Source organism: Pseudomassariella vexata (assembly GCF_002105095.1).
Source record: "Pseudomassariella vexata strain CBS 129021 chromosome Unknown BCR38scaffold_11, whole genome shotgun sequence".
Lineage (NCBI taxonomy): Eukaryota > Fungi > Ascomycota > Sordariomycetes > Amphisphaeriales > Pseudomassariaceae > Pseudomassariella > Pseudomassariella vexata.
The window spans coordinates 950,714-975,192 of record NW_024467966.1 but is presented as its reverse complement, the minus strand read 5'-3'; the positions used below and the strand labels follow the sequence as shown (position 1 = coordinate 975,192).

Genomic DNA, 24,479 nt, shown 5'->3' with positions numbered 1-24,479 from the left:
TGGGGGATTTATTGGGGTAGTCAACGCCGCGCGCCACCAATCTCGAGTTGTCCTGTTCGAGTGATTGAGTATGATATATAATAGCCCTCAAGCTTCCATGCATTCCAGCGCATAATCTACAGAACGTATTTCCACCTGACAAAGTCGCTGGGTCAATATTGGGTGAGAGAACAAGCCGTAACTCGTCTAAAAAATGGATTCGTCACTATCATGCGTCTAACTACCCCCTGCTGCAGAACCAGCTGCTATATAGTCGTCATAACCAAGACACCCAGATATGCACCCGCTATGCTAAAACAGAATGGGTATCCCATCACACACAAGCACTACTCCTACCACATGCCCACCACCAAAGCAGCCAAACCCGCCACACCCACAGCCCACATTGAGACCGCATTACTAACCGCCGCACTGTCGTTCCCTTCTCCTTTCATCCCCTTCTCGAAACCGTTATCCTTCCCCCCAAGGTACAAAGCCCCCAACTCCGTCAACCCGCCATCGTCATCAAACAAGGAAACGTTGTCTCCCGTCCAATCATTCGCCTTATCCGCCCTAAAAGCTCCGAACCACGCATACCCCTCCACATCATCCAGGCCATCCAGATACGTAATACTCTGGTTCAACATGGAAATCGTATCATCCTCGTCCTTTTTGGGAATCGCCATTTCCGTGATCCACAGCTTCAGCCCCGTCGTCGTCGAAGATGGATTATAAAAGTCACTGATTTGATCTAACCACCACGACAACCCCGCGAAGTCACCGTACCAATGCACAGCGACAAAGTCCGCCGGACACCCATTCTCACTGTCAATGTCCCAGCAACTCTCATTGAAGCTAGTCAGCCAATCAAGCCCCTGACTCGACCCCGTCACGACAGGGTGGCTGATATTCCAAGTCCGTCCATCTCCACTGCGCAGAGGCACGACATTATCAATATAGCTTTGTGCCGCATCCTTAGGTGAAATTGAGCTCCCGCCCGACCCCGTAGTGCCGTCGGGTTCATTGAAGGTGAGGAGGTGAGTAGACGAAACTGGGAGGCTATCCAGGTTCGTAGCCAGGTCGTCGCTGGAGGCGTCGTCGAGGCCATGGATGAGCGGCACGAAGGAGATGGAGTCGTTGAAGTATTGCGAGGTGTAGAGGGACCAGGTGAAGTACCAGGATATGGGCGAGTTGGCCGAAAGGAGGAGGTTGTCATCGGATGTTTGGGTGCCGCCTGTGTCGCCGAGGCCGCGTTTAGATTGCGAGGCTGCGAAGGTGGAGAAGAGGGAGATGGTCAGCCATATTTTGCGGGTTGAGAGGAGTTGTCGTCTCATTGTGAAGGCGCATTAGTTGTGTAAGTGGTTATGGGAACTATAGGTGATGCAGATCGAGATGTAGAGGAAGAACCCTTGCTGGTCTACTAATTCAAAAATGATTGGTACCCGATTGGGGCTACCAGACTCCAGTACTTATATGGTTACAGCAGAGGGGTTGGGGCAAACTTTTCAGGTAGAGAACAAGCAAGTATTTCAACCTAGGAGAATGGAATGACGCTATTTAGATCAGTTTTCTTTCCCAGCATGGATACTGCACCGTGAACCAGGGAAGCTAACGGATGACGTCATTGTCGTAGGGTATGGATATCTTGGCAGCAGCAGGCACCCAATTAGGGTAATACCCCGCTGTCGATGGCTAGCTTGGCAACGAAGATTTTCATGGTTGTGAGTTGGCGGACAGGTTGAAGACACAGTTGTCTAACTTGGCTTTCTAAGATTCAAAGTTGTACAGTCAGGTCAGCCGAAACTCCACCAGAGAAACTCACGAATAGACACTCTAGGAATATTGAGTCCAGACAAAGATTAGCATTTGAGACTTCTGCTCAGCGTAGTATGTCGTAGTTTCAGTCTCTTCTAAGCGATGAGAAACTAACATCCGAACGATTCTGTATTATAGTGTGAAGTGTCTCATTGTGTTTTGGCCACTGGGTATTCCATCGTTCATGTGTATCAACTGCTAGGGAGTACAGCGAGGCCCTGGCTTGGAATAATAACGAACGTAAAAACCTAATTGCTATAAGAGGATTTGATCAAAATTATATCGCTATCGTTCTGGGGGATTGTTGAAGTGTCGGAGATGCGCATCCTCTTCCTTGACCCGAGACCGTGTCTTTCTTCCATATAACACCATTAGTATCCATACAAGTTGACTTGCTCCGAAGTCGAAACTCGGATCTTCCTGTTCTCCAGCACAAGAATTACTCTCAAAATCCAGGCACAGACAATGGTGCACAGAGCGAAGCCAGCCGAAGAACCGAATCCGATACCGTATCGCGGAGAGTCGTAACTAGGCCACATATAAGCGCCGTAAATATACCCTATCTGACCAAAGACGTTGGTCATAGCTAGAACAACCTAAATATTTCACACAAACTCGAATTAGCAACAACCCTGGATTTCCCACAACGCCCAGAGCTTCGGGAAATTGCATCTAAACCCACCGCTTTCTTCTCCTTGGTCTGACCCAGTGTTGAGCTCGCCCAACCGATAATGACCGAGTTGACGGAATATGACCCCACGGGGAAAATGAAACAGGCCAAGTAACGAGCAGCGGTGTTTAAGGTGCTGGCGGCCACGACGAAGCCCACGATGGCCACTGTGAGTCCCACCGTGATATGCCATGTGCGCTCGTGGTGGCGGCCTGAGCTCCAGCCGCAGAGGATACCGGATGCACCGGCGAAGATGAAGGGTGGGCAGGTCATAACGAGGGTGATGGTTGTGTTGAAGCCGAGGGTTTTGACGACGCTGTCGAGAGATTATTTGTCAGTTGTTAACCAAGTTTTCAAGCTTAATGGTGGGTGCTGGAGATGATCGAAATTGGGGATAAAAAGCCATGTAAACTTGGGCCCTCACGTAGGAAAGAACGAATTGAACGAGCAAGCACTTAAATGGAAGCTCTGCATCAAGCAAAACAACCACGTCCGCTTATCCTTGCAAGCTTCCTTCAGACCAACCCAGGTGCTGCTCTGCTCTCCCGAGTTTCCAACCTCATTGCTCTCCATTCGGGCGTGAGCGAGCTCCCGCTCCGCTGGCTTGAGTCAGCGCGTCGTCGCGGGCGTGTCGGGCAGCAGCCAGAATCCAAAAAGAGCTACTGCCGCTGTGGCTGCTCCTTCGATGATGAAGAGCCACCTCCAGCCGGCTATTCCGCGTAGCCCTCTCATTCCGGCGAAGACACCCGCCGCAATGAGGCTGGTGAAGCCGGTGGCGAGGATTTGGGCGCAGTAGAGGACGGCGATGCGGACAGCTACTTCTGTACAGGGGTTAGTACCGGCATCGAAGCTTTTGTTTTCAGGCATAAAACTTTCCTTTACGTGTGTAGAATATGGACAACATGTAAGTAGCACCGGGGTAGAAGGGCGCTTCGGTAATGCCGAGGAAGAATCTCGCAGTAACCAGGCCGGTATAGTTCTGGACCAGAGCAGTGCAGGCCGAGACAACGGCCCAGATGAGCATCCAGCCGCTCATGTAGACGCCCGGTCGGATGCGGGTGATGAGCATGTTGCTGGGAATTTGCATCAAGACATAGCCGACGAAAAGACTACAACCCAATTATCAGTAAGTGCTTCAGGGGCGTTTGACTCTACCTTATCAGCGCTTACATGCTGACGGTCGTATTGAACTCCCACCCCGTCATGCCCAGATCCTCCTCCAGATTATCGAGTCGTGCCTGGGCAATAGAATTGCGGTCGACGTAGTTCAGGAAGTACATGGTGAAGAGAATCGGCTGTACTTGAGTTAGTTGCACGTTCTTTTGAGCCAGAGCGGGGTGGACTGTTGAAGATGGAGGAACAGGGACTGACCATGATGCGCAAATCCAACTTGCGAACCAGCGCGATCTCTACGGGATCCGTCTTGGTCGTGGCGCCAGTGTAGTCGATATTTGCCTCCATCGCAGCTGGTTTCGCGTCCATCATGGTCGTAGGTTTACCTTCATCTGGCCCTGAATGAGGGTCGGGTTCGGCTCTATTTCTCCAACGTCTCGAGCTGTGCTCCGTTGTCGTCTTGGTGATAACAGCCTAAATGGCAATGATTAGTATACGGTATATAGGACTGCCGGCAAACGGGACCTACCGCCGAGTTGCAAAGCACTTGAAAGAACCGTCTCTGCCTCGCTACACTGTAGAAAATCCAGCAGAAAAAGATGATAATTGCGAACGGGAAGAACCCGACGAAATCCAGCCATCAGCTCATGTTATAAGACATGACACCTTGGCATAGGAACAACACTCCTGGTTGAGACTGGCTTCCCCGCATTGTGCAACCCCCAACTGGCTCAACACTGCTTTCTGTGAGGCTTGTTATCTCAGCCAAGGTTAAGCCAAGATATAGCCAAGAGGTCATTTTGGGACCAACTTGTGAAAACTGAGAGACATCGGAACAGAAGTGCATCCGAGATGGCGTGATATCTGTCAGGTGCAAATAAGCCACAGTGGCTTGGCCTGGACAGGGGTCGGAGATGTATAACTAGGCTGCTGTGACCCCTCTTCTTTTAGAGAGGGCAGCGATTAACTTGTCGTTATTGAGTCCCCTATACTACGCTATTGGTACCTACCTGGTGACTGGCAGCTTGTTTCGCTTGAGCACTCTCGTCCTTCACTTTGCACTTGAAATCCCGTGACAATATCAATGAGGGGAAGAAGAGAGTGCTCGTAGTTCAACTGCCGCGCCGTGAACAAGTACCAGAAGCCCCATCAAACGAGATCTCATGAGTGAATATGAACCATAGCTGACTTGTTTCAATTTATCTTCAGCTAATGCAAAGTAATATGAGCCGACGCAAGAATAGTAACCTCTATATATGCTTATCAATTGCCCGCCACGTATTCGCTGTCTTGCTGACATACCCCATGACATTACAGTGAGACATCCTGCCGAGAGTGCTAATGCTCATATTTCCGAGAAACATATCTCTTGGAAAGTTCTCAGTGGATTACGGTAGTACAGGCTAGCCTCCCAAGCTCGACAAGCGTAGTTCCAATATGGAACACTAGCTCTTCACGAATCACAAACTATGTGGAAACCGCTACTAAGGGATACCAAAATTGATCCAGGTTCATGGATAGTGACGGAAACTACGGATAGTAGGAATGATCTAGACTTCAGTCTAGCATGATGGAATATCACTGTGCTCAAGTCAAAGAAATCCACAGGGACCCTTTCTATAGATGGGCTAGCCTATCAAGAGCTAGCTAGTTGTGTACACAGCCACTGCCTGGAAGCCACGGTGGCGCTAGGCCATAGGACCCTGGCTTTAGCTTGAACAGAAGCACAGCAGAACCTTTCCAAGAATCAGACACTTTTTGATGAGAGAAGAGAGTTGAGCCATCTTTTGGTCAACTGATCTACTCGATGGACAAAGACATGATCTGAAGTAGTATTCTGACTGGAGTCGGGACTGGGAATCCGGACGGGGTTAGGGTTATACAACATATAAGTGGAGATGGGGATCCAGTTGATAGCTACAGTGACTAGCGTCCTCTGAGCTTGCTATACTCCGCATCGAGAGTGCCACCGGCGAACGGCATGTAATCGTCAACCATTATTTCGGACCAAAGTATCCGTGACTCAAAGCCATGGATCGGCTGGCCCTGCATACTTGTTCAGCTCAGAACTGTGCAGGTCCACTACTTCTTAATCAACACAAACGTATGATTCCTTCAATAACCAGGTTCGAATGCATCATTGGATTGGGAATGGACACAACCATAGACCAACTTTCGGCGATGCGAACGTTATGGAACTCCTTGTCAAGACCCTCTACTAAGCATAGACCTTCAAAGTCCTGCATTCGAGTTACCTAGCCTTATGATTAACATCTGAAACATCGGAACGAATTAACAAGGCTATTATTATCCTATACTCTCAAAATTCTTGCGCTCTACAATCACTAGCAAAACCTAACCCTTGTTGGCTTCCGAGTATCGGGGGCTGTACTTAGTATTGGTATTAAGGAGCATGGGGAACAACTGCCCAATCGGGCTCCAGAGGGTCGCTAGATGCACGAGGTTAGTTCGTGCCTAGGTGCCTTGTAGCGTTAACCCAACTAACACTAAGCTAAGCTTCAGTGTACAATGCCTGTCCCGTGTCAAAAGTCGAAACCCCAGCCCGATTGTGCTGCTCAAAGCCAGATACTCCCGTAGTGAGAAGACCAAACCGGGCACTCGCGGAGGCACCGCAGTGCATCGTCATAGTTAGCGTGAGTTGACAGTCGCTCGTGTCGTGTATGAACATACGACAGTGGGGCGGCTGCGAAAGGGGTGGAAATTCTGGATACGCTAGGATCGGGCCTTAAACTTGGTCTCCATACTGGGAAGGATTTTATCGCCAGGTGCCTATGTCGGAATGGCTGACGGCCGCAACGTCTTGGTTGGTGCTTTATCAAGCAACCCGACGTATGGCCTGAATGAGCCACGACCACGGTCTTGTCACGAAAAATCGGCCGATAGGACCAAGACGGCCCGACCGATCTGACCGACTATCAGGAGAGAGCGGCGCTCTATCATTCGATCGTAATTGCAATGCGCAACGGTTGGTGCACCTCGCACACCCTGCGCAGCTTGTTGCGCTGTACCTTATCAGAAAAGAAAAATATGTACATATATATATAGTTGACGCACATGTGCATGATCCAAAGCACGCTAGAAGCCGATCCTTCCCCTAATTCATCATTGATTGGCCAGCCACCCAATTCAGCCACACACCACCGACGGCGTCTCGTTTTCATGGCAGAAATGCTCAGTGACCTAGAACCAGGCGACGACTCGATGGGCGGATCGATTGACCACAAAATGACACAAGTCGACACACGAGACGGCGAGTCCAATTGCCGGTCCGGTCGGCTCTTCGATCGGCTGGAACATTTCACCTGGGCCAATTTCACATTTCCGATGGCGACGGGTGGCATCGCGCTCTTGTTATCGGAACAAACCCAAGCGTACCGGTTCGAGGGCCTGCAGACCATCGGGAAAGTATTCTACTGCTTCGACCTCTTCGTATTCAGCGTCGTCACCTTCTGCATCCTGTACCGCTTCTTCGCGTTCAAGGGCACGTTTCAAAAGTCGATAGCCCATCCGACGGAAGGACTGTTTCTCGGGACGAGCGCACTCTCGCTTGCGTCCATCATTTCGTGCATTGCACGCTATGGTGAGTCCAGCCCAGGCTGTCGCCTGTCGAAGCTTGGCCCCAAGCACTCACACAATATAGGTATACCAGCATGTGGCCCCTGGCTCGTAGTCGTCTACCGGATCCTCTTCTGGGTCTACTTCGCCGTCACCTTCTTCATCGCGGTGGGGCAGTATACCCTGCTCTTCACCTCCCCCCTCCTGAACATCGAAGACATGACGCCTGCCTGGGACCTGCCCATCTTCCCCTTCATGCTGTGCGGCACCATCGCCGCCGTAGGCGCCGGAGCCCAACCCCCCGGCCAAGCCATGGCCATGATCGTCGCGGGAATCCTCGCGCAAGGGCTCGGCATGCTTGTTTCCATGGGCATGTATGCCATCTTCGTGTGGAGGATGATCCAGTACGGCTACCCATTGCCAAATTCACGACCAGGCATGTTCATTGCCGTCGGCCCGCCGTCTTTCACCTCGGTCGCTCTCATTGGGCTGGCGGATGATTTTCCAAACTACTACAACCACTTCGGCTCCGACGAACTCACGATCCAGATCCTCCGCGTCATGGCCACGATGACAAGCCTCTTCATCTGGTCGCTGAGTCTGTGGTTCTTCTGCATCGCCCTGGCCGCCACTCTGGCCGTGCGGCAGGAGCTCACGTTTCACCTCAACTGGTGGGCCTTTGTGTTTCCCAACGTCGGCTTCACCATCACAGTCCTGTCCGTGGGCAAGAGCTTGGAGAGTGCGGGGATCAAGTGGACGGGCACCGTCATGTCCATCATACTCGTTGCCACGTGGATTTTCGTGTTCTGTAGCCACATCAGGGCGGTGGTGAGGCGGGAGATTCTGTACGAGGGTAAAGACGAGGACTTTCATTTGGTCCAGAGCAAGCAGAAGACGGGCAGGATGGGGAGGGTTGATAGCAGGGCCACGCAGCCCGTGCCTAAGCTGGATTAAAGAGCGAGTCTAGTCGGATGAATGCACTCCTTTGTTATGTTTGCGGGATTGTCTACTGTGGAGGCCTTGAAATTTTTGCCTTGCTTGACACCATTCATCGATATCTGTGCCTTTTAATCCTCCTAATCCCCATCTTTGTAAGCCTGGTAGCTTGCCACTAGACGCTGGACAATGCTTTATGTGGATGGCTAGCTAGCAACATGAGACCCCTGAATGAGCCGAGGGAGCTGCGCTGCCCACGTCTGTAAAAAGGGTATCAACAGCCAAGATGGCAGAGCTTGTTGTACACAACCATGGCATTTCGGCGAGGCTTTGCAGTGAATTGTTCGAGACCGTGTCGCCTGAAAGCGATCCTTGTGCGACGATCTTGACAATTGCCGAGTGTACGCGTACAACCCAGGGAAAGCACAAGTGCACTCTGATCGAGTAGTGTCTCGAATACAACGGTGATTGACGTTCCTGGCCGTCTCGAGAAGTAAATGGCAGTGGCACGGGTGCTACAGCCGAAGGCTGTTCTGTCGCTCAAAACTACCCCAAAATACACCAAACCAGATCGAGTCGGGAAGGATGTTTGGATGTTTTGCCGAAGAACTATACCTGGGTGTGTTTAGTGACCATCCAGAGTGGCTTCATTATAGATCGTGCTAGACCCTAAATATCTTGCACAATTGTACGGTTAAAGTTGGGATAACGATACACCGAGCGGTAGAAGGTCCTTCGGATACGTCTCTAAACCGAGCGGTTTGCTCCAAATCTTGGTGCAGCGAAGGATTATTGCCTCTGATACATAACACAGCCTCTGCTTTAATTGGGGATTGCACTTCATTGAGGGATGAACTTGGGCTTAATAGATATTGATGCTTTCCATTTTCGAAATAACGTCAGATGGGTGGCTTGGCTGTGTATCCTAACTATGACCGCTCTACATAATAGAAGAAATTTAAACCTGAACTTTTCATTCAACCGCACATGAACACCTTTGAACCTAGACATCAATCACTTTTAGACCCCAGACATCCCCAAGTCTGCCGTTCAGTCAGCAGACTTGCCGCACGAAAAGAAGCCTGGCCTGTCGCCGATCAGGAGCAGCAAAGAGATGGCCAAAAGAAGCGGCGTGCCAAGTGGAATAGTATGGGATAGCGTGATCATCCCAGTGTCATAGACAAGCATACGGACTGGTGTAAACTGGTAATTCCACCATATGCTGTGTTCACTAGTTAGAGTGATCTTCTCCAAAAGTGCCAACCATCGAAAATTGCAAGGAATCATCCTCGTAGACAGGCATTTCATCATCGGTGCCGCTGGTTCCCAGTGGATTCGGATGAAACCCTTCAGCAAGCATAAAATTGTCTATCTGGCTGTCCAATCGCATCGGGTCCATGCACTCAACAGAATTAGGTTGAGAGATAATCATTCTTGGTACGACAATACCCGAGTTCACAGCCTCAGCAGAGGAACTGACTTCTGAAGAGTGGCCGGAGCCGGACATGTGGATAAACGAGCCCTCGGACTCATTTGTGCCGTACGAGGAGGGTATGCTCGCGACCGGCCCGGGCGGTAGGTGTTGCCGTTGCCACCCTAAGATGGGATTGAGGTTATCGGTCGGCGCTAGCAGCCGAATTTGTGCTGGTGGTGAAGACGGCCTCCGCATTTTGGTTGACTTCCGACTCTTATCGAACGACGTGTCAATAAAACTCCTAGCTTGTTCGAAAGCTTGACTGTGGAACTCCGATAGGTCCGACCCCATGACGGTTGTAAGCCCTTGTCGGAGGACGTGAAAATCGTTCTGAAAGTCGACATGAGCCTCAATGGCCTCAACTGGGGGCTCGAATACCGAGCTTCTAACCTCATCTCCGTTGCCGAATAAGGTGGCCCAGAGCTTATCCCAGTCCTGCACCCTCTTATCGTTGCGAGCAGCCAATATGTTGTCGATTTCTGCTGTAATCCCATCTTCCGGGTCCGTATTAACATTATCTGGGGCTCTTGGCTCGCACATTTGGTTGGCTGGCAGATTAAGATGTGTCCCAAGTTCGTTACCCGTTGCAAAGTCTTTGTGGCAGCGGTAACACCGGTAACCCCGGTTGAGCACCCTATTCCCATGGAAATTTCTAATATGACGCCTGATTTGGTCAGTCGCGGTCTAGTGCTAATAGTCTGCCGGGTAGAGAAAGGTACTCACTTCAAACTCGTCATGCCCTCAAAACTATCGAGAGCACAGGTACGATAACGCTTGTCCCTAACATTGAACCTCCACGGGTTTCTCTTGCGGAATGGGCAGCTGTACCGCTGGCTCTGATTTCCAGATCCCCCTTTTCGTGTGTTACATCTCTTTCTGGGGCACCCTTCATCCTCATCCTCATCCTCATCCTCATTCATATGACCTTCGCCTGATTCCCTGGATCTGGCTCCTGAACTCCTCTTTCTGGGATTCCCAGCACCACTTTTTGCCGGTGTTTCTGAAGCTGTCTGGCAGTGCGAAGTGTTAGAACACTCTCCTTGACTGTGATGAGTGGCGTTAACGACCGCACCGGAGAGTAAATTGTATGCAAAACAACTTTCCCTTTTCATCAAACGGCTGATCTCCGTGACACACAGGTACATCCTTTCCCAGAGCTCTGCACGTTGATTAACATCATTGAGCGTCTTTCCATATAGATGCCTAAGGATCAGATCACAAGCCTCATCGGTTTGTGTCACTAGATCCCCATCCATCTCGGTATCCGGATCCGAAATTTCATCAGCAGACGTCGAGCCTGGCGAGTCTGGCGTGTTCGGAGATGGGGGGTCTGGTCTGGAGTCTGCATCTTGGCGGTGGCTTCTGGAATGATTGGATGGCGCAGAGTGAGAACTGCGATCAGAGCTTTGGTCTCTCGGAGCCCTCGATCTGTTTCCATTCTCTGCATGGACTTCACGAGGGGTAGAGCCCTTAACGTGCTGGCGATCTGTCCCAGCTTCAAATATTAGATCTTGCAGAGCACCCACCGCCTCGGAAGACGGAGACTTTGGTGTTGTTTGACGTTGCAACCTTTCTCGACCCTCGTTCATTTGGTGGTGGTCTGGTGTCAACCAGAGGGGTTCCCTGGACTTGGAAGCACCCAAGCATATGGTGCTTAGGACAACCTGTGGCGCAGTATCTTCCCACACTTGGACTTCCATCTTCAGACAGGAGGGCCTTTCATCAAGAAAGATATGGACTTTCGCACATCTTATCATGGCTTGAGACCGTTGCTTATGGATATCCTGGGATGTATGGTCGGTACTGATACGTAGATCGGAGACCAAAGTACTGCTGATGAGTGAATGAGGCAGGTCTGGAATAACATAGGCCTGCACCTGACTATGGGGAGCATCGAGGGTGGTGCCAACTGTAATGGTGATCTGTTTAATCCCCATCTTCAGGAACTTTGGAATGAAAAAGGGTTCTGGTGGCCCATGTCGATTATGTTGTGGCTCTTGAGGTGTCTCGTATGAAGTCTCGTATGAAGCCTCGGGCGTGCAAGTAATCCTGATATGTATAAGCAAGGGAAAGGTCTCCAACCTCCTAATGGACAACTCACGGCAAGATACATCTCTCGGCCGGATCAGCGCTTTCGCCCTTGGCCCGGCCTCGAGATAGGGATGGGAGAGCTCGAGACGGCTCTGAGATGGATTCTGGCTTCGTAGGCGATCCAGATGGTCCCAAAAGCCCCCTGACGAAACTACGACGCCTCGTCCGCGTCTGCTCAAGGGATACACTATGATATGTTGTAGAAAACTGGGCCATGAGGAGTGCCTTCAACTTTTCCGACATCTCGACCCGGGACAGAGCTGAGAGAGGTTTGGGGCTTTCCATGGGAGAGGTCGGGTTCACGGCCTCGGTGATCTCCCGGGACACTGGCCAGACTGAAGTTTTAACCAGTTTTGAAATTGCCCCTGCCTGCTGTGACCGAGGTTGAGACCCCCGTCTCCAAAATCCGCGCCTATTCGGGCTAGGATCGAGGTATGGTTGTGGCGAGCCTCGTGGTGTACGGGACTCGACGCCATCGTCCTCAGAGCATCTAGACCCCGGAACGATGGGGCTTTGGCTGGGATTCGACTTGCCTCCTTCATACATTGGTGTCGGATTCTCAGAGACGACGGTTGAACAAGACTACTGGGAGTCACGACGCGAGTCCTTTTGAGAGAACCAACCGGATGAGTTCGAGCTGGCAGTTGTGCTTGACCTCGATGGCGCGGGTATGAAGCGTAGCCAATCATACAGCATGGGCGAGGCGTTGTCGATAGGTGTTCCTGGTCCTATGGGTCCAGCTGCTGGATAGCCTGTGAACTTGAAAGGCGCATCTTCTCGGTCCATTGGAGGTATTGCAAGGGCTAATTTTGGACGGTCAAAGTGAAAGCACTGCGAATTTCAAATATGGGATCCGAGGATACCTTGCGACGAGATGTCATGGAGGGGAAAGAGTCGCCCTGAGCCTTGTGGGCATCTCACACCCAAAGGCTATCTTTGTACAGGTTCTCCTGCGGTACATGCAAACAGAGCGGCATGATAACAAGCCTAGTGGAGGTGTGTGCTGGCAGTGCAGAGCAGGGTCACCACTCGATGAATTTCGGTAGGCAACGATGCCTCAATGTGCATGCAGAAGCTGCAGCGAGTTATTGGCGGCTGTTCAGCTGCAAGCGCAGCTTGTAGACTCAATTAAATGCACAGCCGCTTCAGTGCCTCGTTGCCTCGTTGCCTCGTTGCATTGCTGCTTTTCTTGACATGGTCGCTTGCATATTCAGTGATGACCGGAGTAAACGGCGCAACATGGGTGGAATAATGTAGGGTAGTATGAGATAGCTCGAAATTCCAGTGCAGGAGGCCAGGCAAAACTCGATTATTCCACCTGGGTGCATCGTTCGCTTTTGCTTGTTAGAAACTCGCATCTGCATGTATGCAGGTTGATGTGGAACGCGGCGGACGCGATGAACGCATGTTACACCGAAGGAGGGCTAGGTTGACAAGGCGACTTTCCATCATCTGGGAACCCCGCTCGGTCGGCAAACTGAGCTTAGCTGAGATAAGCAGAGCAAAGCTGGGCAATTTGGACTCTTCAGGCATAACTCGCGTCAGCTCATCTGGAGAATAAAGCAAAGTCGTGTCCGTCCTCAGCAAGTGGACGTTGTGTGCGTTAAGTCAGTTGTGAGAGGCGACGACGGACAAGATGGTTCGAAATGCGATGTGCTTTCAATTGGCCAATCCCGCCGGCGATACTTCGGTAAGGAGACGTTCGGGTTCAATCGTTCAATTTGTATGTTGGACATCATGTTGACGTATGTTTCCCTTGTTTCTAAGAGAGCGTTTCCAGTTTACCTACGTCAGATGCTATTGTGGACTCTACGGTCTGGACCCTAGGACGTTCTCAATCTAGGAAGAAGCGTCCCAGTTTGGAGATCTCTGATTGGTTCATACCCCAATGACCGAGCTACTCTAAACTGAAGCCAGCCTTCCCAACGTATATCTCGACAAATCTGAAATCAAAACAACAAATATCTAATACAAAACATCGTGACTTGAAATGAATAATTTCGCAGCTTTGAATATGCGTATAAATAAACCTGAGATTTCGGGAATGCAGCTCCTGGCACCTTTCCCAAACATCATCACAATTAACCCACCTAAGTCCAAAGCACTGCTTCCGAGTCCAGACCCCCGTCCCATATCAATCCTGTCAACCATCAAGAAAGCGAGAACGGCATTTCCAACTCGAATTCTGAACTTGGTATATCATCAATATGAGTCACTCAAACTCGGCGAACACTTGGTCTTCGGACATTCACAAGTACGTTGATATCCAGTGAAGCCCTTTTCTCCCCCCTTTCCCTCCCCTTCTTAAGAGCTAATACGTCGCAGGAGCTGTCACTCAAGCTCAACCCTGCTACCATATATCCATGACACAAAGTCCTTGGTCAACGAAAGACTTTACAAACAGGATGCACCCTTCATCTCCAAACGATGCAACGATATGCAACACACGTTAGACCACCTGGGACGTCGTGCCATGGGCACTCAACCATCCAGCACGCGGCACAATTCTTAATTATCTTCAACGCGAAGTCTGGGTTGAATGAAAAGATACGAGCTGATAGAGGTTTACTTGTAAATAGGGGGAACCGGAATGCAACGGTTTCTTGCTAGCTGCGGGGGTTTTCATGAAATGTTGTTTCATATGCGAGGGATGGACATACCACATGGGGTTACTTGGGTACACAATATTTACGTAGAGAGAAGAAGTAATATATCACCGAGCTCTGCTGGTTTGAGCCTAGTAGATCAAAACTCTGATTAGTACTCATGGCCATGTTCAATCAACCACGATAATTGTGTAGCAAAGGCCCAAGCGTACCCTACTCAGCGGCGGGATATATAGTCAAGAATGTCTTATCGTTAACATCAACCGAGTCGCTTACAGCATACGTGAAGATACAATCTTATAAATTATTTGGCTCAACAAGAAGAAATAACGCGCTAAATATGTTTTCTCCATGTCTCCGACAAATACGAAGTTGAAAGCTTCGACGTACGTTGATCAAATGAGCTGTTTACAACTGCTTGTGAGAATCCTAAAGACGGGGCACATTCTTCGTGGGGCAAATATCGAAACTTGTCAATAATGTGGCAGTTTGGCTTTGTCGATCTCGCTTGCCTTGAATACGTGGTCATCTCCTCACTCGATTCCCATGGACTCGTCTACTGGGTCGCACTTCTAGTCAGGCCATTGGAACTCGCCCGTATTGGCTACGTTACCATATCTGTCTTCTGCGTGGCTTGAACTGGACTGGACCGCTGGTGGGTTGTTTCATCGTAAATCACATAATCGGCCTCCCCGACTTCTCTTCGCGCTGTTGCCAGTCTCCTGCTCTCAGTATGCTTTCGCTGTGCCAGAACTATAACTATCACTACGTGCTGCCCGAGCGGCTTTTCAGAAAAGCGGAAATTGCCCTCATCAGGTTCGCAGAATATGAAACGGGTTTCTGGAAGGGTGGGCGCTTCAACGGGAGGCTCCATGGCCCTTCAATTGGCAACCAGATGGCTTTATGTAGCTCCACCTTCATTGAGTTTCGATAGTGGTTGCGGAATCTGGCGCTTTCTACAGGCACTATGCCTTTGGATACGTAATGCATCAAGTTGATAGCTTGCGATGGAAGGGGTTAAGAATATAAGTAAGTACACGACGGGAAATGCTGACTGTCTAACTGGGCCAAGAAAACCAACCTTGGGCTTAAAAGTATTTTACACTAATGGAAACTTCGACCAAACCGTGTACCAAAGTCACTACTTTCAGGGCTTTTGAGCTACACCCAACATTACGCACCTGGACTGCCGCATCCTGATCTTTCACCCGTGTCTGGAGCCTTCGCAAAGGACCCACCCAAGTAAATCTTATCCAGTGTCCAAGAAAAGGCCGGTTCAAATAGTCATGTCAGTTCTACCTTTCCCTTATGACTGGGCTAAACTAGTCCTTACAGTCGCATGAGAAACGAGATGCACAAGGGTAGCAAACAAGAGCCATAGATGTTTTAATGAGGCCACATGCATTACGAAAAGGGGTGACATCACATATATTGGGCTCATGATTCGTCTTCAATGCAAATCGTACACCTAAATCACCCAATCAGTCGTTCCTGAACGCCCCAACACCGTTCCTCAGTTGTTGACCAACCCATATATCCATGCAACTTCGTTCCATCATAAGCAAAGTGCATACCGCAAAATGTTTAATCCAGTTGCACGCAGTCCAACTTCACTCATTCAAGCAGAAGCTTGCACAACCTTGAACCCTTCCCCGATGACCTTGATGATGTCCTCGTTCTTGTGTTGCAGCAGGCCCAATGCATATGCGACATCGTTCCATTGCCTCTCCGTTTCACATCTCTGCAACCTGGCTGCCAGCTTCTCCGCCAATTGCTTGGCATGCTTGTCCTTCTCGATAAAGCCCGTGAGGAAGCGAACGACACGCTTGAAGGCCTCCTCTTCCAGGTTGCCAGCGGATAGCAGAGAGAACATGTCCACAAAGTGATTGTAGACGGCGTTGTCCTTGGTGCTGAGCTCGGTAAAGAACATACGCGCCATGTCCGCGATCCTCTTGTCGCTGTCTTCGAGGCACTTGGCCATTTCGCCAAGCTGACCCTTGACCTTGACTTGTCCGGCCAAAATGAGGAATGTCAGAGTCATCAAACAGGTCCTCTTGACGGACAAGTCAGGGTCTGCAAGCCGCCTGTACAAAAAGTCGGTATTCTCGTCGATCAAGTGGTTGAAGCACACGGCCATATCACCCAGTGCAATGACAACGTTTGAGCGGACAGTCGGGTCGGGTGACCGTTCCATGATGGTGATCAGGAGCGGTAGGTGCTCCTCACAGTACTCAGAGCTGACACACATTAGCTTCGCCAGTGCAAGTGTAGCGGCTGCCTGGAGGCCCTTGTCTTTGTAGACATCGCTCCTTGCACAAATTTCAGCAACCATGGGTCCGAAATTTGCCAACATGGACTGCGGACCGAACAATAGTTCGCGCTCACGGATATGGGCCATAGCTTCAGTGAAGTCATCTTCGGTCGTGCCTCCGATCAAATCCAACTCATCGCCTTCATCTTCTGGCACGGGTGCTGCTGTCTTGCTTCTAGACTTTCGGCCTCTGCCTGACAAGGTTGAAGTTTCTTCCGCGGGTAAAGAAGAGGCCATCTTCTCTTTTTCTTGCTTCCGACGTTTGAAGTCGAGCTCACACAATTCCAAGTGGACAATCTGCTTGATGGCTATGTGGCCAACAATAAATACGAGCTGTGATAGGGCGATCGCAGCCTTCTGCTTGGGCTCTGCTGACGGTTCAGGCGTTGGGCGGCTCGCTGTCTGTGTGGGTTCATTGAGCGCCGTGGTCAGACCTTGCGAGTCTGGAGTGGCAGCTGTCACCGTCGCATCCATATCACGAGAGTCTGGTCGCGATGCAGAACGTTGCCTCTGCTGTGCAGTAAAGACAGCTTTCGTCTTATGCTTGATGATTTCTCCACATAGAGCGTCTGGATGCTTCGCAATGGCGTAAATGGCGTTGATTGCCTGCTCGGCCACGCCAAACCACTCTTTGCTGTCGCTCGGGACCTCGGTGATGGCGGCCAGCTTGGCCAGGATGGCGTGCTCGTTTGGTAACCGGCTGAACTTGACCGGCGAGTCCTTACCTTGACGGCCAGTAGGGTTTAACCGCCGTAGAGCAATGCAAGTGTACTTAGCGAGCTGGAGATCAGATCGTCCATGGGAACCGAGCCCAACGCGGAGCATTGTTTCCATCTCACCCACGACAATCTCGGGTGCCGCCGTTGCAAGCATGCCAAGCACGATGATGGCACCACGGCGCTGCGACCTAGAAATCTCCCGCTTCTGGAAGCCATACACATCCCAGAGCTTGGCAACAACTTGTTCGGAAATCATATTGCCTTTCATCATGGTCGCTAGCAGTTGTTCCAAGCTTGTCAGCTCAGCGGGAGTAGTGCCAGATGTTAGACTGATCATGTTTCGGGCGATGTAGATGGAGGCATCATTCGAAGTGAAGCTGTCTGGTGCCTCGAAGAAGAGTCGTTTGTAGCAGTCAATCAGGTGCGTTTGTACACCCTTGCCCTCGTCGCTGTTGCCCTTGGTCCAGATGAGACGGAGCATACGTCGAATTCCAACCATATTGTCCTCGATGTTGTATGCATTGCCGATCTCCAAGAAGTCCATGGCCTCAATGACCTCGGACTTGTTCTTGGAACCAAGGAGCTGGAAAACTGTTGTCGTTCCTTCGTGGAGCACCTCAATGAACTTGAGAGCATCTGTGTAATACCTCCTAGTTAACGTGAGCTTCTCGATCGCCTCGGAAGTTGCGGCATCTTCTTGCGCCTTGCGCACGATAGTCTGCTTCTCCTCTTCAGTCATTTCCTTGGGCTCCCTAGGCTTTTGGGGTGATTCGATCTGGGTTGGTTCGTCCATGAGATCGGGATTTACTGTCGTATCTGCCTTTCCGTCACCGAGGCCCGGCTCTCCAGCAGGAGGTTGGAGCGCATCCAGTTCGGCTTCGACCTTATCGAGACGCTCTTGCCAATCCTTGCGTGCTAGCTGAGCGCCATGAAGAACGGTGAACGGGTGAGTTTTGATGAGACAACCGAGAAGCTTGATGGCATTTCTTCGAACGTGACTGCTCTTGTCTTCGAGTGAACGAGCGGCAAGCTCAGCAGCCTTTTGACGTCGTTTTGGGAACTTCTGGTCGAGGTCGCATAGTTTGACATATACTTGGATGGCTCGACATCTGCAATAGGGGTTGATATCCAAAAATCGCTCCTCGAGCACATCAAAGAAGGCGTTGAGCTGCGATTTGTGGTTCTCGCCACGCTCGTCTTGGTTGGAGAGATGTGCGACCATGTTGCCACATACTTCAATCAGCGCGCATCGGAGGGTGTATGACTGAAGAGCGTTAGCTGTGGACATTAGCAGGATAACAGGGGAATGAAATACTTCACTGTCGAGTTGCTTAGCCAGCATCGTCATCTGCTTGATCACTAGTCTAGGCGCCAGTTCAGAGAGCTTGACGATGAATGAGGAAACAGACTTTGGCCCCCTGGTGTCGTTGGTGCTGAACTCCTTATTGCTCAACTCTCGAAGACTCTCGTCTGCGAGTTGAGCATAGTCGTATTGCTCAGCCAGAATGTGCAGAAACTCTGCCATGGGCTCAGATAGATGCTCGAAGTACGTTAGGTTCTGGACGATGGAAATTTGCGCAGCTACAAAATGTCAGTTTAATCAGTTCAGCCACTGTATGGAGTGCTCAAGGTTGTTGGTTGGCCTACCATACGCATGTCCGTGGTGCTTCACAGCAATGCAAAGCACCTTGAAAGCGTGCATCCTAATAGCCGTATTCTTGACTCTTTGCTCACTCTCAAGGATCATGTAGACAGGACGCGTCAAGAGCCCAATGAAAGTGTCACGCTCGCTCGTCGTCAGGAAGATCTTGCCCAACTTTACCTTCATCACCTTGGACATGATGTCCAGTGCTGACTGAAGTTGTGCCGCGCTGTCCCAGCTACCGTCCTTGTCCTTACTTGCTGCGGCTTTCGACTTGGAGCCCTTACCCCTGGCGCGTGATACTGCCGCAGTTGATGATTTTTCAGCGGCTTTCGTCTCGACACAGGCGATGGTCCACTGCAAGAGGAAGCCGTAAAGCTCAAGGAGGGTTTTGTGGTGCGCAATCATCTCTTGCTCGTCTGGGTTTTCGAGGTCGTGGTTTATAGCGTCCGCCTCGGCTGCCAAACCACTCATGATCAAGTCGAAGATCTTGCTGAGAGCATGCGTTGGCAGGAACTGGGTGTATCTGGATTTGACGAAGAGCTCAGAAATTGATTCAAGTTGCATGCGGGACGTACTAGCAGTGGATCTTTCAGGTGTAGGATATACGCAGGGGGGCTTGTCTCTTTATGGGGGAACAAGGGAAGTAGGTGCGCACTTTAGTAAGAACTGCAGCGAGTCAAAGTATGCACTACGCGTTATGAAGTCTGGATTCTCCGCTACTGCGTCCACGATGGAGTTGAGGACCGGGTTGACCACGGCGATGGTCAGCGACTCCGGGTCGGCCTCGCAGTCGAGGAGAGTGTTATCTGCCTCGGGTGTTGAAATACTCGAAGGGTCGCTCATGTAATGCTTGAGCGCATCGTTGATGTCGAAGTTGATAGTCTCCATGGTCGCAACTTTTGCGCCAGGTGCGCTTCGGAGACAAGTAGAACAACAATCAGAGGAAGGGCCAAATCAATCTTTTCGGCTCCCAACCTGAAAAGAGCGGGATATCGTCGTCGCGACAGAGAGTATCTCGTCAAGAATCGTTGGAAAAGATAGTTTTGCCGAATGCGACTGACTTCCTTGCTGATGTTGTGATACGATGGGCCGAGAACGGTTCTTTCCCAATGTGGCTCTAGCAACCGTTTGTTTTTTGTTTGGTTCCTGCCCAAAAACGCGAGTCCCCCACTGAAAAAACATACGCGTCGCGGGGCAATTCTCCACGGATTTTCCGGCGCAAAAGACGTCTAAATGCTGAGAAGGAATGCCTCCCATTCGTCGTTTGGGGCCGCGCAGTCAAATTCAGGCAATATCCTAATATCCTTGCCGATAGCGGATTACTGGCGTCGGAGCTGCTTCGATTGACTTTGCTGCCCTTACAGTTTTCCTGCATCCAGCGTTCCAAAGCTCCAAAGCTCGAGGTAGAGTCGCAACTTCGCGTTTGGTGTTGATGCAAAGGTTATCTTGACGGCTCGAAGTTAGAACTTGCAGGAAATCCAGGTCGGGTCCTGAAATTGACAGACAATGGCTACCACTTCGCGACGGCGGGTGCCGAAAGAGCCGTTCCACATCCACGAGGACGAGCCTGCCAATGGGTCAGATATGGACGAATTGACCGAGAGCCACACTCAAGTGCGAGCAGATGCTGGTGCGGACAATGGCCAGCAGTTCGACCATGACGATGACCAGGAGGACGATGAGGATGCAGAGCAGGAATGCGACTCGGAATCTTCAGACGAGACTGAGCCCATCGACCTGACGGTGCAGGAAGATATGGAGAAGCTCAACCAGACGTTCCCAGCCTTCAAGGACAATTATCGGCTGATTAAGCGGATTGGAGAGGGTGCATTCAGCCCAAAACACAGCATGCTTATTGCTCTTGTTTGCTGACACTGCTTCATAGGTACATTCTCTACAGTCTACAAAGCCGAAGACATTCGATACGACCGGTATAACAACAGCTGGGACATCGATGTTAAGGAGAACCAGTGGACACCACCTCCTCCTCTGAAATATGCCTCGCACTCCCGTTCCAACTCACGATCACGTCCTCCACGAACAAAGAAGTTTGTGGCCATCAAGAAAATCTACGTCACCTCCTCGCCCTCTCGCATCCATAACGAACTCGAGCTCCTCCACGATCTCCGCGATTCGCCCTCCGTCTGCCCGCTTATCACCGCCTTCCGCCAGTCCGATCAAGTCCTGGCTATGCTGCCTTACTTTCGCCATCAGGACTTCAGGAAATACTACCCGCACATGACGATCGCCGATGTCAAACTGTACTTTCGCAGCCTCTTTACAGCATTGGCGGCTGTGCATGAGCGGGGTATATTACATCGCGACATCAAGCCCACCAATTTCTTATACGATCCGCCCAAGCAGCGCGGTGTCCTTGTTGACTTTGGACTGGCTGAGAGAGAGGGTTCGGACCATAAGCCTTGTTTATGCCATCTCGACCAGGAAACACGGAAACAACGCGTGCGTGCCTCTTACGCCCTCAATGCCGCACACGCTGGCCCACAGGTTGGATATCCAAAAAACGACACTCGGCCTTCACGGCGAGCGAACCGAGCCGGTACCCGTGGATTCCGTGCACCAGAAGTACTATTCAAGTGCACTGAGCAAACTACCAAAATCGACATCTGGTCAGCAGGGGTGATCCTACTCACAATTCTCTGCAAGCGATTCCCCTTTTTCAACAGCGCTGATGATGTGGAGGCCATGATTGAGATTGCCACCATCTTTGGAACGAAACGCATGCGTCAGGCAGGCCAACTGCACGGGTGCGTCTTTGAAACCAACATTCCCAGCATTGGCGCTCAGGGCTTCACTCTTGAGAAGATCATGCTATGGAGCACATGTCGGACTGATTCGAAGACGGGCTTGACGCAGGAGGAGAAAGAGGCGGTGCTGTTTCTGGGCCGCTGTATGGAGTTGGACCCGAGTAGACGCATTTCAGCGGCTGAGGCCCTGGATCATGAATTTTTAAGGCTTAATGGTGAGGACGTCGTAGAAGAAGAGGGCAGTGAAGAAGATGTTGCTATGGTTTAGAGGTGACAAGTTCGGACTGGGTTAAATTGTATCTGACAACTGTATGATATCATGCCTTTGCTTTGCGCGGCGTTCAGGCATTCAGGGAGCGATATGTATATAGGAGCCAGGCTTGGTTACCACGTCTGGGCTAGACCTCGACTTATGGCCAGACCATATGCACTTGTGGGAATAGAACATAACGCAGCCTCCGAAAGACTAAATGTGCCAATGGCATCTGATTCTATTAGAATCAAGTTTCTCTTCCTTTGTTTTGCAACTCACCTATGCCACACGCGCTCAGGATAAGTTGTACTGATGATAGCATATTACCAGAATCTGGCATTGGGCGATTCGCGTCAGCCCGCGTTGAAGCTGATCAACTTGTTAGTAGACTTGAAGCCTAGAATTACCAACGCTTGTCACAACCCACAATGCTTCAGGGGATGCTACAAACCAGCACACGTATACAACAATGAGACCACACCACCAACGGGAATTTCATTGGCTGAACATAGAATTGCTTACAACAAAATGGAATTGTTTCATGAAAAGCCTCTTACTCGTGTCGCCCTTCCTGTACATATATTCCCACCTACCAACATGCCCTATGCACTCCCTGTAGGCATAACGTCGTCAAAGTGAGCGTGACTAAACAAAGGATAAATGATCCAAACCTGAGACTCACGCAAAACACTCTCAACAACCACAACGGCGAACCAAGCACCACCAGGACGACCCGTTGAACCTTTAAAATGGGAGCATGTCACCCCGAAGCTTGAGAGGAGCCTGCGCCCCCTCTTGACTGGAAAGGCACCGTTGAACTAGGATATTTTCTCTATTACTAGGAATCGTCTTCCACTAGCTCGGCTACGCTCTTCAGGGCGGTGGTGAATCTTACAGCTTCGAGGTTCTTTGCGCAATGATGTCGCGGTTCGTTTGTTTCTGGAGCGCTTGCCCGGGACATTTTTAAAAAGAAACGAAGTCTAATGAGGACAGCTTGGAGACAGTGTGTAGATTAATTCACGGATAGGTTGTCTAGTGGATAGCAGGTGGGGATGGATGGGTATAATTAGCTGCGTTCGAGGATTAGGATAGCAGTAAGAAGAATATGACAGAGTTCGAGGAAATCGTCAAATCTCAGGTAACCTTTTGATGATGTGCATGTAGTTCTAGGGCTGTCCAAGTGTACTTTCGGGAACAAGAATTAAAAGTAAATGATACAGGTAGTACTTATAAGAGTTGTGAGCGTTTCCAACACAAGAAAGTTAGTAGAGAAACCAGCGCTTCTCAATTGTCATGATATAAACCAAGCAAACAATGAGTCTACAGACTCGTGGTCTCTTCCTGCGGTACATGCTTCTGGCTCTCACCGTAAGCCGTCACAGAAATAACAAGCTTGACAGTGCTGCCGGGACTAGTGACGTGCTCGAGGGCATTTCAGCGATCCGTCAAGATCTTACGGCTGTGGTTACCATATATATTGGATCGGCCTTGCACAAGTTATTTGAGCAGAGAATTCAGCGTCAGGATCGAGCAGGCGAGTAGGGCGAGGCCGTGCTCCATGATGGACTAAGTGACTAGTCGGAACCAGAGCGCGTTGACGTCGGCATCCACGGTGACGATCTGCCATTCGACGACAACGGTGAGTTTCATGACGGTGGCGATGTTAGCGCTGTATGAAATAAGTCAGTGTTTATTCAATGACAAGTGGTTAGTAAACAGTGGTAAGCTTATAACAAGCCGACACTAAATCAATATACGAATGAGAAACCAGTCTATCGGCTGATCTGGATGTTTCAGAGGATAGCGATAGGTAATAAAGCGTGGAAGAAGTCGAAGATAATACACATAGACTAATGTGAGTAGTCATTGGCCGCAAATGTGTATACGCAGTAAACTTCCACACCTAAGCCCTATATGATTGTAATAGCGACGATCAAATGGATCAGATGGTCATGGATTCAATGATAAAGCCTCTAATTACGCGATTGTCGTTATTCGGAAGAGTACCAAGGTAACGCTGATCTTGACCACGGCGGATGTGAGGAAGCATACAAAGGAGAAACCAAAGTCGAACTTGAGAATGTGTGCTGCCAGCAGGAACTCTTCAGCTGCACTCGGGAGATCACAATAGAGATTAGGAACCATCTTGCCTTTCTGCCATCACAGCGTCATATTATGGCTGAACATCGCACGCCACGTCTCCATACCACATAGTAGAAATCCCCAGCTCCGCAAAGATGATCAACCCAAACTGGTGGCCGTTAGTTTGTTTTGAAAATTCCCAAGGCAATGTATTTAGACTCTTCCCTTACGAACGTGACAAGATTTTACAAGCTTTCCAATGTCATCGTATCCAAGGGACTTTGTGACCTGGATGCGCAGGTAAATCCCGAGTCCAGCTGTAAGACAATTGAGCACCAGGAGGGATATGATAAGGGCGATGAAGGTCTCTCAGAGATCCATATTTACTGGACTATGACGGTGGCGTCGAGCTGTCATTCAGCCGTCTCCGCAGTGGACGCATTC

The 24,479-nt window shown here is 50.4% G+C and overlaps 8 protein-coding genes across 8 annotated transcripts; 2 read left to right on the top strand and 6 right to left on the bottom strand.

The window, feature by feature from the left end:
* Nucleotides 1-165: 165 nt before the first annotated feature.
* BCR38DRAFT_442389 (glycosyl hydrolase catalytic core-domain-containing protein) lies at nt 166-1,518 on the bottom strand. The gene has a single exon (XM_040860812.1). The coding sequence runs from the start codon at nt 1,311-1,313 to the stop codon at nt 333-335; it is 981 nt and encodes a 326-aa protein (XP_040712978.1). The 5' UTR covers nt 1,314-1,518; the 3' UTR covers nt 166-332.
* A 219-nt stretch (nt 1,519-1,737) lies between these two features.
* Nucleotides 1,738-4,398, bottom strand: BCR38DRAFT_467768 (major facilitator superfamily domain-containing protein). The gene is made up of 8 exons (XM_040862758.1): nt 4,107-4,398; nt 3,836-4,051; nt 3,635-3,759; nt 3,341-3,573; nt 3,128-3,285; nt 2,889-3,067; nt 2,477-2,780; nt 1,738-2,390 (listed from the first exon to the last, which is right to left on the bottom strand). The coding sequence occupies exons 2-8, from the start codon at nt 3,947-3,949 to the stop codon at nt 2,166-2,168; spliced, it is 1,338 nt and encodes a 445-aa protein (XP_040712977.1). The 5' UTR covers nt 3,950-4,051; nt 4,107-4,398; the 3' UTR covers nt 1,738-2,165.
* A 127-nt stretch (nt 4,399-4,525) lies between these two features.
* On the bottom strand, nt 4,526-4,882 carry BCR38DRAFT_442382 (uncharacterized protein). Its single transcript, XM_040860811.1, has one exon. It carries the CDS (start codon nt 4,875-4,877, stop codon nt 4,659-4,661), a length of 219 nt encoding a protein of 72 aa, XP_040712976.1. The 5' UTR covers nt 4,878-4,882; the 3' UTR covers nt 4,526-4,658.
* A 2,040-nt stretch (nt 4,883-6,922) lies between these two features.
* Nucleotides 6,923-8,107, top strand: BCR38DRAFT_349191 (voltage-dependent anion channel; the record flags this gene model as incomplete). Its single annotated transcript, XM_040856470.1, has 2 exons — nt 6,923-7,178; nt 7,239-8,107. The coding sequence occupies 2 exons, from the start codon at nt 6,923-6,925 to the stop codon at nt 8,105-8,107; spliced, it is 1,125 nt and encodes a 374-aa protein (XP_040712975.1).
* A 1,213-nt stretch (nt 8,108-9,320) lies between these two features.
* Nucleotides 9,321-12,200, bottom strand: BCR38DRAFT_411867 (uncharacterized protein; the record flags this gene model as incomplete). Its single annotated transcript, XM_040858617.1, has 3 exons — nt 9,321-10,227; nt 10,287-11,612; nt 11,665-12,200. The coding sequence occupies 3 exons, from the start codon at nt 12,198-12,200 to the stop codon at nt 9,321-9,323; spliced, it is 2,769 nt and encodes a 922-aa protein (XP_040712974.1).
* A 3,295-nt stretch (nt 12,201-15,495) lies between these two features.
* Nucleotides 15,496-20,028, bottom strand: BCR38DRAFT_442376 (condensin component). Its single transcript, XM_040860810.1, has 4 exons — nt 19,591-20,028; nt 18,938-19,458; nt 18,606-18,871; nt 15,496-18,554 (listed from the first exon to the last, which is right to left on the bottom strand). The coding sequence occupies exons 1-4, from the start codon at nt 19,821-19,823 to the stop codon at nt 15,879-15,881; spliced, it is 3,696 nt and encodes a 1,231-aa protein (XP_040712973.1). The 5' UTR covers nt 19,824-20,028; the 3' UTR covers nt 15,496-15,878.
* Nucleotide 20,029: 1 nt separating this feature from the next.
* Nucleotides 20,030-22,177, top strand: BCR38DRAFT_442375 (kinase-like domain-containing protein). Its single transcript, XM_040860809.1, has 2 exons — nt 20,030-20,760; nt 20,821-22,177. The coding sequence occupies exons 1-2, from the start codon at nt 20,442-20,444 to the stop codon at nt 21,966-21,968; spliced, it is 1,467 nt and encodes a 488-aa protein (XP_040712972.1). The 5' UTR covers nt 20,030-20,441; the 3' UTR covers nt 21,969-22,177.
* Nucleotides 22,178-23,519: 1,342 nt separating this feature from the next.
* On the bottom strand, nt 23,520-24,098 carry BCR38DRAFT_487808 (uncharacterized protein; the record flags this gene model as incomplete). Its single annotated transcript, XM_040864198.1, has 2 exons — nt 23,520-23,622; nt 23,935-24,098. The coding sequence occupies 2 exons, from the start codon at nt 24,096-24,098 to the stop codon at nt 23,520-23,522; spliced, it is 267 nt and encodes an 88-aa protein (XP_040712971.1).
* Between the last annotated feature and the right edge of the window lie 381 nt (nt 24,099-24,479).